This window comes from Poecilia latipinna, unplaced genomic scaffold (genome assembly GCF_001443285.1).
Source record: "Poecilia latipinna isolate Pla-1442-1.1 unplaced genomic scaffold, P_latipinna-1.0 Scaffold1581, whole genome shotgun sequence".
In the NCBI taxonomy this organism is placed as follows: Eukaryota; Metazoa; Chordata; class Actinopteri; order Cyprinodontiformes; family Poeciliidae; genus Poecilia; species Poecilia latipinna.
Genome location: NW_015114197.1, coordinates 60,685 through 75,823, shown reverse-complemented (window position 1 = coordinate 75,823; position 15,139 = coordinate 60,685). Strand labels below are relative to the sequence as shown.

Below are 15,139 nucleotides of genomic sequence, written 5' to 3'. Positions count from 1 at the left end.
TGAAACCTCCCGACTCGGCTGAGGTGTGTCTCAGCTGCAGCTCCGCATGAAGGGAACGAGGCAGACCGAGGAGGAGCCGCAGGTCGCAGAGAGGCCAGGTGGTTTCTGTCTGCACCAACAGATACCTGCGGTGGTCGGCTGCCAGAGCTCCATGGAAGTTATCCGCCTCTAACTACACTTACTGAAGTAAACCTTTCGACCTTTCAAACTCAGAAAATCCCCCCCAAAAAATCTAGGAAACTTCTGGGATTAACGTCATATTTTTGACTTTTCAAACTCTGAAATGTCCAAATTCTTTTCTAGAAAATTTGTGAGATAAATCCAAATATTTCTGATATTTGTTCTAGCAAATTTTCAACTTTTCAATCACAGAAATTTCCAAAAGTTTTCTAGAAAATTTGGGTCTGGACACCCTGCAGCAGGGCCGTGCCGCGTCACAGCTGCTTTGTTTCATATCATGGTGCTCCATCAGAACCGAACCCGTCCGTTCTAACCCAAATGGATCCAGCATGGCCCCAGGGCAGACCAGGTGAGACAAACTGGCAGAGCTGGGTAGAAACCAGTTACATTTACTGCGTTGCACTTTTTACTGTTATCCAAAGTTCCTGGGTTCCCTCAGACGGCCGCAGAGGGAAACCGGAGAGGCTGGCTTCGTTCAGCGCCGCAGTAGAAACGTCAGAAATGAAACACAGAGAAAAAGCAGATTCAGTTTCACACAGGCAAGAAGAATGACGCAGAAGAAGAGGTGATTAACCTGGAGCGGTGTCTGGACACGCAGATGATGTTTGTTTTCCTGAAAATCAGCCGTCACAGAGGCGACGCTCATGGTTTTCTCCACCCAATTTAAAAAAAAAAAGAAGAATCTTCTGAGTTAAAATTCAAACTTTTTGCGGTGCTGAGGTGGCGCAGGGATTCAGCACAACCCCCATATGGAGGGCTTAGTCCTTGACATGGCTGTCGCAGGTTCGGTTCTCGGCCTGGCGACCTTTGCCACATGTCTTCCCCTTCTCTCATTACCCTCTTTCCTGTCAAATAAAGGCCACTAGAGCCATTAAGCCTGAAAAAAATAAACTTTTATGTGAACCCCCTGAGAGTTTGGCACCACTAAGCAGTGGGTGGTAACACTTTATTTGAAGGGGGGTGAATAAGACTGTCATGACACCGTCATAAACATGACATAACACCTGTCATGAACATGAATAAGCCTTCATGAATATTTGACTGTTGTCATAAAGCGTCATTCGGTAAATTATGACACTTTTAATACAAAGTTGACATTCAAAATGTCTTTGTTATGACAACTTGACATTAACCAAGAAATCATTACTATTTAAACCTTTAATAACATAAAGTTACCTAATTTTTAAAGTGCAATCAGTAAAACTTTTATAACAAATTTATATCAGTAATGATTTCTTGGTTAATGTCAAGTTGTCATAACAAAGACATTTTGAATAATGTCAACTTTGTATTAAAAGTGTCATAATTTACCGAATGACACTTTATGACAACAGTCATAAATATTCATGAAGGCTTATTGATGTTCATGACAGGTGTTATGTCATGTTTATTACAGTGTCATGTCAGTCTTATTCAACCCCCTTCAAATAAAGTGTTACCCAGTGGGTTAGTTTGCTTATGCTTTGGGCCGGCTCTGTACGTCATATAGTCTTCAGTCAGAGGTCTATTCAGATTCACTGTAAGACTGACTGCTACTGGAGATCCTTGTTAATTTATCTAATCAACTGTTTACCTTTTTTCAATGCAAATCATACTCTGATGGACTTTCTTGACTTTTTAATTATTACTAAATGTAAAATATATTCTAATAGCGTCCACTTTACATATCTCCTGTTTTGAGAAATTTTCTACAAAAACCTTATAGAAACTTTTTCAAAACTTTTTGAGTTTAGAAAATTTTTTCTGAGTTTCAAGAAGTCAAAAAAGAAATTTCCAAGATGCATCTAGAAAATTTCTGAGGTCAAAATTTCATCTTTTTTCTCGCAGATTTTCAACTTTTAAAATTGAGAAATTTCCTACATTTTACTAGAAAATTTGTAAGCTTAATCTCAAAAGTTCAGTTTTTTTTCTGGACAAATGCCCAACTTTTGAAACTCAGAAATTTCAGAATTTTCTAGAAAATTTCTTTTTTTTCTGGCAAATGTTTGACTTTTGAAATGTCCACGTCTTTTCTAGAAAATTGTTGAAGTTAGTTTAAAATCTTCTATTTCTTTTCTTCCACATTTTCGAATTGTGAAACTCAAAATTTTTCTAGAAATTTTCTGAGAGATCAGAAAACACCAACTTGTATTTTAGTTTATTTATTTAATTTTAGAACATTTCTGATATTATTCTCAATATTTTTTTTATTTTATGGCAGAAATTTACTCCTTTTTTTACCATTTACAATTGCCCAAATACGCCTTCTTAAAAACATGTTCATCACATTCTGATGAGATGAAAATTTGTAAAAATCTGATAAATCTGCCTTTTAGCAGCAAGTCCAGCGCCGCACAGCTGCGCAGTGGAGACGCTTCTCTGAGTTGTGCGCAGCTGCTGCGCTCTGATTGGCGCAGAGAGGCGTGTTCCCCGCAGGAATGCGGCGCTCAGGTGGAGGAAGAGTCACCGACTCAGAGCTCTGCGCTCCACAGCTCGCAGGACGCGCTGCGCACCGCTGCTCTCCTTTGCGCACTTTGAGCGGACAGATCAACCGCAACCTGCTGCTGATTTGACTTGGAAACTGTTTAATGTAAAAGTTTCTTTCTCAATCGGACTGATTTTCTCATGACTCACAGCTGGTAAACTTAACAAGTCACTTCTTGCAGCAGGACTGTCCTCAGGAAGATGCGTTCATGTTTTCCACGCTCAGCTTTCCCCAGAAGGACCGAAGGGATGTGAGGCGCTTTGGGAGCCGAGAGCGCAGCTGCTTGGATGGATCTTCCCTCCAGCTGAAGGAGAATCAGTAGAAATAATAGAAATTATTCCCTACCGCGTGTTTCTAAAGGCGGACCGAACCGGACCGGACCGCAGCCGGACGCGCACAGCCAGCAGAGCGGACATGGGCTCTGTGTTTGGGTCTGGACACCCTGCAGCGGGGCCGCGCCGCGCGTCACAGCCGCGTCGTTTCACATCATGATGCTCCATCAGAGCCGAACCCGTCCATTTTAACCCAAACGGATCCAGCATGACCCCAGGGCAGACCAGGTGAGACAAACTGGCAGAGCTGGGTAGAAACCAGTTACATTTACTCAGTTACTTTAGTAAAAGGACTTTTAGGAATATTTTTACTACGCTGATTATGTTATGAAGTATTTCTACTCTTACTTTAGTAAAATTCGTGGATTTTCTACCCACTGAATGAAAACAAACATCCAGCAGACAGACACACACCTGCAGTTTTTATTAAAGTTTCAAAAGTTTTACTTTGAAGGAAACTGATTTGGAAAAAAAAATATTTTGCCTGATTTTGTTATTTTATGTTACTTATTGTCATTTTAGTCTTTAATACAAAAATGTCCACTTAACTTTATATTTTGGTCTTTTTGTTTATGGAATTTTAAATGATTGATAATTTGATCAGTTACTCAGTACTTTAGTAAACTTTTTACCAAATACTTTTTTACTCTTGGTTGAGTAAAAATATGTTGAAGTTTTATTGTCTCTGTTGGGGTCCAGCTTTGGGAAGTGACACATTCCTCCGACTGCAGCGACTTTAAATATTTACCTTGAGTTACTTTTTTTCTTGCAAAGGCTTGAAGATTTGTTGAAGAGGGAGGCGACAGATTCCAGACAGTTTGTTCCTTAGCTTGCTTCATTTTCTGCAGAGATTTTATTGATTCATATTTACTAAAGTTCTTATTTAATCATTTTTTTTCTGTTCCGTCACAAAAAGCTCATATACCACAGCATGATGCTGCTACTACCATGTTTCATACACAGCATTTTGGAAAAAGAAACAATGAATTGTGACTTTAATCTCAGAATTATGACGTTAATATTTAATTTCACAACAAAAACTTGGATTTAACTGGAAAAAATCTGGAAAAGTCAAAAATGTTTCACTTTTGAAAGTCAGAAATTTTCAATTTTTTTAATGAAATATCTTGGAATAATCGAAAATTTTCTGAATTTTTTTTTATTTTTGACTTTTGATAATCAAAAATTTCCTAATTTTTTCTAGAAAATTTCTATGATTAATTTCAACATTTCTGAATTTTCTTTGTAGATTTTTTTTGCTCTTCAAACTGAGTTTTGTTTTTAAGATTAATCTAATTTTTTTGTTGTTTTTTTTCTAGATTTTTTTTAAATATCTTAACTTAAGAAATGTCCATGTTTTTTCTAGAAAATGTCTGGGATTGATCTCAATACTTCTGAATTTTTCTGGAAAATTTCAGACTTTTCACACTCAGAAATTTCCATGTTTTTTTCTCAGAATGTCAGAGATTTTTGGTGGAAATTTACTCAATTTTTCATGTGTTTAAAGTGGCCCTGGTATGCTGTCGTAGTTTTGAGGTAATCCTGCTTCCGTATCGGGAATGTTGCCACACGTTGCTCTGCTGTTATCTCCTCTGTCACCAGCTATAAATACTCGGCTCATATTTTATCTGATCTGTCGCCGCTGCAGGCTGCAGAGAAACCCGGGCTTCTCCCCCCTGAACCTTTACATTAAACCCTGTTTCTGAAACTCTTTTACAGCGGAGGGTGAAATGTTTTCAGTTGGTTTGGAGTGAGATGTGACTCCTGACTCTGGAGATGTTTGGCCCATGGCGCTTCTCTTCTGATGACTCTCAGGAGGAATGTGTGTGAGATCCAGCCGTCAGATTCATGAACACATTTAATCTGCTTACCTTTGGAAGACTGAGCATATGGCTCCAAAACGAGCGCTCTGATTGGTTCTTACACACAGTGATGTCATTCCTCCAGGGAGGAATTTGGATGCACCAGGTATCAACACGAGAGAAATTTGTTGTTAGCAAGACAATGTGGTTCAGAGCAGCGAAAGGTTTAATCCAGCTCCTGTTTTGGATGAAAACAATTTAAAGTTTTACAGAGTTGCAGTGAGGAAGTTCATTATTCTGCAGCCATGCTCTGTAATGGACGCCAGCTGGAGGGTAGACATAATACCACCAGAGATTTAGCCAAAGGAAGCACAAAGTGAACCACGAACTTCATAAACTCTGATTTTTACTATAAATAAAACATCATTTACTCCTCAGAAGTGTTGGAGAAGTAATACTGACCAGGCCTGTTTAGTCAAATGTAATCCAGTCGGTTTGTCTAAACCGTCCGGCTCGGTTGAAGAGGTCAAACTCTGGTCCGCCTACAAACCTCAGTCTGTTCGGATGCAGTGACCAGGAAGTGGACAAAAGCACCGGGCATTCTGGGTAAATACAACCTAATTTAACATGCTAGCCTAGCGCTAGAAGGAAAAATAGCATGTGGTTTTTAGCTAAAGGCAAAAGAGAAATCTTAAAACCGCTCAAATCTGATGCCGTTTGTGAAGAAGGAAGTTGTGCTTCGTGTCTTCAGACGTTTTTGTGTCGTTTTTTTCAATGGTTCTTTGGTTTTCTAGAAAAAAACTCAAAAAATTCTTAACTTGAAAAATCCAAACATTTCTAGAAAACACTTATACTGTTTAGATGAATTTCAGAAATATTCTAAAAAATAATATTTTCTGAGTTTGAAAAGTCAAAAATTGCCAAGAAAAAACTTGGAAATTTATCAGTTTCAAAAGTAAAAATAAATTAAAAATCCACTTTTGAAACCAATAAAATTTCAAAAAGTCAAAAACTTCTCAGTTTTATCATACAAATTCTGGAGCTCAGAAATGTTCATGATTTTTCCAGAAAATTTGCTCAGATAATCTAAAAGTGTTTGAGTATTTTTGACAGAAATGTACTTCTCCTTTCTTTGTTTCTACGTACAATGGCCGTAGCGTCACATCTTAGTGCCTGGAAGTTGATTTTAATCTAATTTTCCAATTCTGAAAGAAAAAGAAGGGTTTCTGTTCATGCCCAGAGAAACTCCTGATGCTTTCATGTATCATCAGACAGACCAGAAACACTTAATTGTCTAATCTCTGGACTTGTTTATTATATTTACATTTGGCTTCCTGGTTTAAACCTGAGCTGGGCCTTTGGATCAGGTTTCCACATTCTTGTTGTCGCATGCAGCTTTGGTTAGCTTGAGGTTTAAACGAATCAGATTAGCTTGGAGTTAAGAGACCTTTAATCTCTCTTCTTATTGGTTCACTTCTGCTGCAAACTCGTTTCCACTTGCAGTTATTAAACGTATTTGAGTAACTTATATTTTTATCTGTCTGGGCTGTAAAAAGTATCAATTCCGTCCTTGAATAAAAATGTTTTTTTCCATCTTTGAATCAAAGGGGAATAATTTTTGTTCTCCAGTTTAGCGAAAAAATGCAACAAAGAGTCAGTTTGTGTTCCTTAAAAAATGACAAACATGCAGCGACTTTCTGCTCCCAATTTAAAACGTTGCAGCTGCAGCTTTATTGTCAGGAAACAGAGTCCATAAAGGATAAACGGAAAGTTAATTAACTAATCAATGATTCTGAAGGTTCAGGCAGGGACTGCCGATCCTGAAGGTCCGACCTGACAGCGAAACGTTAAAGTGTTCAGATGGTTCCAGGTTCCTGCTAACTCAGCTCTAACTAGAAAATAATATGAGTGAGTGATTACACTAATAAAACTCCCGTTTCAAGGTTCACTCAGATAAAACTTTACAGCTCTAACAAGTCGCTGATTTTACAAATCCAGCCTGGTAGTTTGTGACATTTCTTTTTGAGTTTTTTTTCACTTCGGTATCACGTATTTGTATCAGTCGCTGTGCCTCATGTTGCAGAGCGTGATTGCAGATGACCTTGGAAGCTCTGATTCAGTCAGAGGCTGTGAGAAGATAATCTCATAATCCCTGAGGTATGATGGTGTACCGAGTCTCTCTGTCATGAAAGGAGCAAATTAGCCAAAGCGAAGGAACAAAAAAGGAGAACGAATCAGAGTTTGATCTCGACATTTTGCCAACAGGGAATCTACATTTGTTTCCTTCAAGTTTTTTTTTCCAAACTGACATTTTCTTAAAGCATCTCAATCTAAAGTTCCTTTCTGGAGGTCCTTTAAAGTTTTTCTCTAGACTTTAACTGAACTTCACTTCAGTATCTGATTATTTTCAGAAGAATGTCAGTTAATGTGATTTTAAAGTACAGCATGAATGTGAAGTCGTATTTTCTACAAAGACAAATCTGAAAACTGTGGTGTAGATGTTTATTTAGGGAGTTTTCACACTGGCCTTGTTGAATCCGCTTTAATCAAACCAAACAAGGTAACTCTGGTCCTGCACACCTCGGCCTGGGTTCGGTTGAAGTGAACTATATTTGAATGCATGTGTGAACACCAAGCAGACCGGAGACTACTTCAAAAGCAAGAAGAGTACTGCAGCGTAGGGAATTCTGGGTAAATACAACAGAAACAAATGTGTTAGCCAGCGCTAGCAGAAGAAATGTCTTGTCATGTTTTGTCAAAGACAAAAGAGAAATCGTAGGCCATTAAAATCTGACGCCACCTCATTTTTTATTTTATTTGGAGAAGAAGGAAGTTGTGCTCAGAGGTTTTCATGTGGTTTTCTTCAGTGGTTCTTGGTGCAGCGCCCCCACAGGTGAGGAGGGGAACAGGTTGACTTGTTTGACTCAGTGCTGTGAACCACAGCAGCTGAAAATGTCACAAATGTCAACCAGACTATCAGTTTTAAGTTAATAATTCCTTAATATTGAAGGCAGGTTATTTCACTTATATTATGTACTTTTTAATCAATATTCAGAAATTATTTACTTAAAACAAACTGCTACATTTTTGCTGAAGTTACTTGTAAGTTAGTTGTGTCTTATTTCAAATAAACTAAAATATTTGTAGGAGAAACTACGCCAAAATACTGAGTACGATTTTGTGTTTTTACATCAAGTTACAAGTGCATGACCCATTTTTCTGATTTTAATCACAGAAAATCTTTCATTTCTTCAGTTTAACTGATGTGAAACAGGTTTTTAGTCGTTTAAAAGTCGTCTCTCTGCTGTTTGTCAGTAAAGCAGCTGCGGAGGCACAAAGCGTCTCCTCTGAGGGCTTGTTTTGTTTTGTTAGCAGGAGCCGAGCGAGGCCACGGCGCCTCGTCAACACAAACGCAGGGTCAGAGTTCAGCGCCGACCTCAGACCCAACATCTGCTCCCGTTCAGCAGCGCGTCACCCGCAGGACGAATCCCGAACACGGACAGACCTCTGAGGGGTCGCAGGTCAAAGCCAGGCCCTGCTTCTCTGGGTCAACATGTAGATACACTCCAGTCAAGGTGTCTTCCACCTTCTCTGGGGTCAAAGGGCACATGGGTGCGCGTTCGCAGAGAAGTGATTGCAGTTTGTTTGTGCAGGGTGTGAATGTGAGCCTACCTGTCGCTCAGGGTGTTTGAGTTCACAGAGGAAATTTAGCTCTCCTCTGCATTGTGGCGCTGCAGGAGCAGGAGCAGCACCTGCAGGTGGCGCTGTTTGGGGAAAGACGGCACAGATTATTCAATTAAACCCGGACTAATATCACCGGCTGAATCACGACTACTTTATTGGGCTTTTAGAAGCATGAAGCACACGTCTGACTGAGAGAGTAAATATCTCTAAATGTGTTTTCATACCTCATAGATTCGACTTGATTGGGGACAAAAGTTCAATTTACCAACAAACCAAACCATTAGAGCAACCTGTTCCCCTCCTCGCCTGTGGGGGCGCTGTACCAAGAGCTACAGATGGAAACAATACAAAGACACTGAGAGCAGCTTACTTCTTCATGAAATGTAAATAAAAATGAAGTGGCATCAGATTTTAGAGGGAGGATTTCTCTTTTATCTTGGCGAGGCTAGCATGTTGGTTTGGGTTGTATTTACCCAGAATACCCTGCATTATAGTCCACTTCCTGGTAATGGAGCGGTTTCCGGTCTGCTTGGCGTTTACATATGCATTCAAACCAAACCAGAGTTCATTTCAAGAGGCAGAGGATTTGTATTCGGACCAGAGTTCACTGTAACGGTCCGATTAGGCGTTCACACGTCTCCAAACGAACCGGACCTTCAGATCTCCAAATGGACTGGAGATCTGTTCTGTTTAGTCCGCTAAACAGAACTCCAGTCCGTTTGTCTGGAAAGTCCAGTTTGTTTACGGAGGTGTGAACCAATAAAGCGAACTCGGCCTCGGTCTGGTTGAAGTGAACTCTGACGAGGTTCAAATGCATTTTTATCATTTACTTATAAAATAAACACTTTCAGAAACATTTTGTTCATTTACAAACAAAAAGGTAAATAATACAGGACAGGTTCAAGTGTGTGCAAGAATGCAAAAGGAGCTAAAATATAAGGCATAAATAAAAAGCCATGGCTTAGATTTAAATCATATTCTTCAGTTAAAGGAATAAGTTTGAGGACATTTTTATCATCCTCTACTAAGAGCTTTGAGATATAACAGTCATAACATCGGTGACATTTAAGGCATTTGGAGATATGAAAGAAAAATGTCCCAGTAATATTTATAAGAAAGTCTGTTTGAATGGAAGCAGAACAGGAAGTGATGTAAACAAAATCACAATACTTAACACTAAAACTTAAAGTATGAAAGAACTAAAACTACTACCATAACTAATGCAAACTAAACTAAAACTAAGCAACATTTAACTAATTCTAACTACTAAAAACGAGCAAACGCACCAAAAACTAATTAAAACTGAATTAGACAAAAAATCTCAAAATAAAAACAAAAACTAGTATAGATAGATAGACAGACAGACAGACAGACAGACAGATAGACAGATAGACAGACAGACAGACAGATAGACAGATAGATAGATAGATAGATAGATAGATAGATAGATAGATAGATAGATAGATAGATAGATAGATAGATAGATAGATAGATAGATAGATAGATAGATTACATTTTTAAATCTTTCCTAACTTCCTCGTCTGCTTTGCAGACAGAGTTTAGTTTCAAACAGGCGTCAGTCAAAACAAACAGAGCGTCTCGTGTTGATTAAAGACATTTCGCTCCCTCTGCCCTGGAGTTACTCACTAATGTGCAGCTATAGTCTTAATGAGAGCAAGACGAGGCAGGCTGACCCCTGCTGACCCCTGAACGGGCCCCTCAGCCGGGGCGGCCGAGCAGTCGGAGCCCAAACATGAGCAGAAACTGATGAATCACTTAAATATGTGCATTTCATTAAGTTATGGTGGGGAACTGTCTGTGCTGAGGCTGAAGTGAGGACCCCTCGTTAGGTACGCCTCCATTATTTTTACGGCTGTTCTGGGATGCGGTTTGAGCTCCGAGGTTGTAAAACTCTGAAGAAAAGTCGGGATAAAAAAAGAAATTAGGATTATGATGTGGTTTCTGCTCTTCTCTTTCTTTTTTTTAAATTAAAAACAATCACGGTTGACGGCGACTTCATTAAATTCACCAGATATTCACACATGCAGTGAAAAAAGACATAAACTTAAATTTAAACTAAACCTTTCCTGTTTTAGGTTTAGGGGGGTTCTTTGCCAAATAATGTATTAAAGCGCCACACCATAAACACAACGATGTGACATCATGGGAAAATCACTGAGATACTTGTTTTCCTATGTGAAAGCTGCCAGACACAATAAGCTGCCACAAAGAGCTCTTAAATCTCCAGGTGGGGTGCCGGACCTCCTCCTCTTCCTCGCTGGACTAATCTGAGTCCAGGATCTCCTCTTGATGGTTTTCTTGGTTTAGACTAAATTTATTTTTCACAGATTGGAACTTGAAAAGAAATACTGCTTTCACAGTCTGTGGTTATAAAAACCTTTAAAATGTTAGTTTGGCTGTTTTTATGTTGCATAAATTTTTTCTGTCAGTTCAAACTGTAGCAAGTTACTACAGAATAGACACTAGAATGAAAATAACAGCTTCCTAGATTGAAATACAGTGTGAAATATGCAACTGTTAGAGATTACTGCAATATTAAATAGATATAAATCTGCAACAAGCGAACGCGTTGTCCTGACTGAGGACGCTCCCAGTCAGGAGCGTCCTCAGTCTCCCAGTTCTCCCAGTTCTCCCAGTTCTCCCAGTTCTCCCAGTTTGCCAGACGGAGCGCTAAAGTTTTTGCTAATGTTGTTTTGGAGTTTAAAGTTAAAGCAGAAAAATGTTTTATGATCTTATAGACACACAAATTCCCTACAAACAGACTAACATATGTTTAATACATATTTTGATATCAGTCATTTACCAACTACGTGAAGATTTGCAGATGTTAAAGTTTAGAAAGGTTCAATTTTAGGAATTTTAGAGCATTATACATTATATCAAGGATTTATCTTAATATAAAGTCATAGAGTCCAAAAGGCTTTTCCTGACACAAACTGATCTCACCTTAGACATGCATTTATTTAAACTTTGTTATAATTTAAAATCAAATGCAGCAGATTTTGCCCATAAAAGGAGAAATCCAGTGCAGGTTTGCTGGTGGAGGTCTGACTGAAGGGATTACAGGATTATCTCCATTAATGCACCAAAGCAGATGTTCCCTCTTTATCTGATTTCCACCAAACTTTAAACAAAACCAGGATCAGAGGACAGGCTGCCTGCTGATGCATTTACAGGCCAAAGAACGAGTGAATGAAAAGAGAAAAAATCAGATTTTTCTGTATTTAGACTCCTTCATCACTTCAGCTAATCAGTAACGTCTATTATTACAATAACAACCAGCAAGTTCTCATAGGTTTTATTTCTGTTTTTAATGGATGACATACAGAAAAAATAGACTTTGTTTGTGTATTGTTCCTTTTCTGAAAACTCGTAAAAGTCACCAAAAGGTCACGCAAAAGCCTGAGATACTGAAGATCAAATAAACGTGTGCGAGAAAGAAAAAGGCCTTTTAAGTCCTTATTTATGTTCTGTTAGCCTCTTTCAGTCAGTGTGACCCTCTTTGTTCCCCTGATAAGACCTCCCCCATGTACGGCCGGGACGGCAGCGCGGCGCTTTGCTCGGCCGAGTGTGAGGGAGATGTGCATCGTTTAGTTGGACGGGGCAACTTACTGACCTGGGACCGAGCCAGAAGCCAACTCCAAAGGCTCAGCGTCAGCTGGGCGTTTACGGCTCTGGGGGGAGATAAAAGAGACAAAAGAGGCTGAGAGAGATGGACGGCAGAGAGGTGGGATGGAGAGAGGAACGAGGACAGCAGAAGAAGTAAGGATGACCGGGTTGCTCTAATGTTTCCTCCAGAAAACTCTGAAATATTCTTCAAAGAACAAGAAAACTTCTGAGCTCTGAAAGACAAAAAATTGCTTGGAAAAAGAAAGTTTCTAGAAAAACAATAAAATTTCAGAGTTTAGGAAGTTGAACATTTCTAGGAAAAAAGTCTAAATAAAATGTGAATTTCTGAGCTCCAAAGGTTGAAAATTTTCAGTTAATTCTCTGAAAATTTCTTGAAAAAATGTTGGAATTTCACAGCTCCAAAAGTTTAAAATTTGCAAGAAAAAACTCGGAAATTTTGAGTTTAGTTTCAGAAATTTTCTAAAAATAACAAAGGAAATTTCAAATGTTGAACATTTTTGACTTCTGAAACTCAGAAATTATCCAGAAGTTGAAAATTTTCAACTTTTCAAACAAAGAAATGTCCAAATATTTCCTAGAAAACTTTCTGAGATCAATCTTAGACTTTCTGAGTTTCTTAGTGGAACTGGAGCTCATCTTTGGTTGCTAGGTAACAGGCAGAATGCCTGTTACCTAGCAACCAAAGGACAGCGCCTGCTAATTTGTGACGTTACATTCTGGAGGTTTTTGAAACGGCTTATTTTCCAGACACCAAAAAGAAATCTTTAATTTACTCCCAAAAACCCGCCGGGCAGGTGAGACCCACATGGAAGAACAAAAACCTGCAAAAAAGGGAATTTTGCACAATGGGTCCCCTTTAAATGCAATCAGTTCCGGCATGGTTGCCAGATAAGTGGTAACAAAAAGCAAAGCAGCGTCTCAGTGGAGTCCCATAAACGTTGACGCTCTGCAGCTGTCACCAGAGAGAGAGGAGCTTCCAAGAAACGCCACTCGCCCCTCCGTGAGTCAGACGGAGAATCTGCTGCCTCGCAGCGCTGTCCTGGAGAAACAGAGGAGATGAGGCCGTTTGTAGAGCAAACACACACACACACACACACACACACACACAGAGCTCCACGGAGATGGCAGCTGTGACTCAGAGTGTTGGGGCAACAGTAGGATCATTTGAGTCAGGATTGATGCAGGAAGATGAAAACACATCCAGACAAAAACGAGTTATTTATCTAACAGTCTGGTGTTTACACAGAATCAAGGTGGCCTCTGTCTCCACGGTAAGAGCAAAGCCGATAATTAGATGACCAACTTTACCTCCTGACACCGAAGTGATGGACTGAAGCGACTGAAGGTCGCAGAGATCTGCACTGTTTTTAACTTTACATCAAACTAAGAGTAACGCCTGAATAAGACGCCGACTGCTCTTCTGATTGGCTGATAGATGATGAGCAATAGCGCCATAACTGAATTATGAACACATCTCGTGTTTACATTCACACTGACATGATTTTGAATGATTTATTGTTTGATGAAGTTTATTCACATGTGATTTTAATTTAAATTCTTATTTAATGGAAACACTGCAGTTGTGAAATTCTGTTTCTTGGACCTCAGACAAAGATTTGTACATTTGTAAGGAAGTGCAGCTTTTGTCTGATCTGATCCAGTTGGTAGTGATGCCTCACCAGCTCCGGTTTTCCCTCCATTTATAATAACTTTCCTGCTTCTGGAAAAGTGTTTGCACCTGAAAAGATGACAATTAATTACAAATGCAGGTAAAAACCGGTGCAAATGGCTCCTGATTGCAGGAGTTGGTGGGTTTGTGTTTATGAATGCATGAATTTATTGCAATCTATTTGGTGAATGCAGAAAAAGGGCAAATCCAAAGGTTTATTTTCCAGTTCAGTTTTAATTTTGGGAATTAGGAGGAAATACATTCATGTAAATTCATGCAGGTGCTTCTTTGTACACTGAAAAAAACCAGGTGATCCAACTTTAAAAATTTGGATATTTTGTTAAAAATAAATTTATTCAAGTAAATACATTAAGTTGTCAGTGAAACAACATAAATAAATGAAGTTTTACAAACAGAATTTGTTCAAATGTAACAAATTAATTAAACTAAAGTTGGAGCTTTGTTCTCTCTCTTTTTTTAATGAAATGTTAAATTTTTATTCACCGGTTAGTGAATACAGAACAACCATGGATGTGATGATCTACAAAATAAATAACCGGATAAGAGAACGAATAGCAGCAACAAAATAAAATAAACAAAAAAACCATGGAGGTATTTATCAGAAGACAAAACAAACCCAAACAGCATCGCAACAAAAACAATACAATTATTTAACATATCTGGATCAGGATACACTTTTTTTTCCACCTTAAAATTTTCTGGTGTGCATTATTATTTTCTTTTTTTTCCTCTTTTTTCAGTGTAGCTTCCTCTTGTATGCCAGGGTCAAGGTTGGGTCAGAGGTCAGGAGTTCAGTCCAGCAGGAGGGTTTCAGTCCCAGGAGTTTAAACTTCCTGAACTTCTTCTCTTTTCAGTCGAGTCATAACGTTTTCAAAGTCCTCCGCTATCGCAGCTTCAACTTGAAGCTGTTTGAATCCAGAAGCAACAAGATGTAAATCACAGTTTACATTTATCTCTCTTCCTCTCTCTCTCTCTCTCTCTCTCTCTCTCTCTCTCTCTCTCTCTCTCTGCAGGAGGCTGACTCTGAACCGGGTCGTGACCTTTGTTTTGCTGCTGGCCGCTCCCGGCTCCCTCGCCCCCCTGCAGAGCGTAAGTCCTCCCGCTCCATAAATCTCAGCCTCGCTCTGGAATAGCTGCTGCAGCTGAGAATAGCCTGTCACCTCAGCTTCCTCTGAAATGAATAAAGTTTCCATCCAACCGCTCCAACAAAAAGGCTTTTAAAGAAACTAACTGGAACCACAATCTGGTTTAATTAACAGCAGCAGTTTTGATTATTTTTATAAATAAAAAAAGATGGTAACACTTTATTTGAAGGGGTTGAATAAGACTGACATGA

At 39.0% G+C, this 15,139-nt stretch overlaps 1 protein-coding gene across 2 annotated transcripts in view; it reads left to right on the top strand.

Moving 5' to 3' along the window:
* Positions 1-493: 493 nt before the first annotated feature.
* The window catches only part of adamtsl5 (ADAMTS like 5), a 37,104-nt gene continuing 22,458 nt past the window's right edge, over positions 494-15,139 (top strand). Inside the window, exons 1-2 of one of the 2 annotated variants that reach the window (XM_015058885.1) lie at positions 494-529; positions 14,817-14,892. In XM_015058885.1, the coding sequence (XP_014914371.1) occupies positions 510-529; positions 14,817-14,892 (96 nt within the window). In that variant the 5' untranslated portion in view covers positions 494-509. Of the gene's footprint in view, positions 530-2,480; positions 3,205-14,816; positions 14,893-15,139 lie in introns of those variants that run through there. The other variant, XM_015058884.1, reaches the window with a different exon arrangement.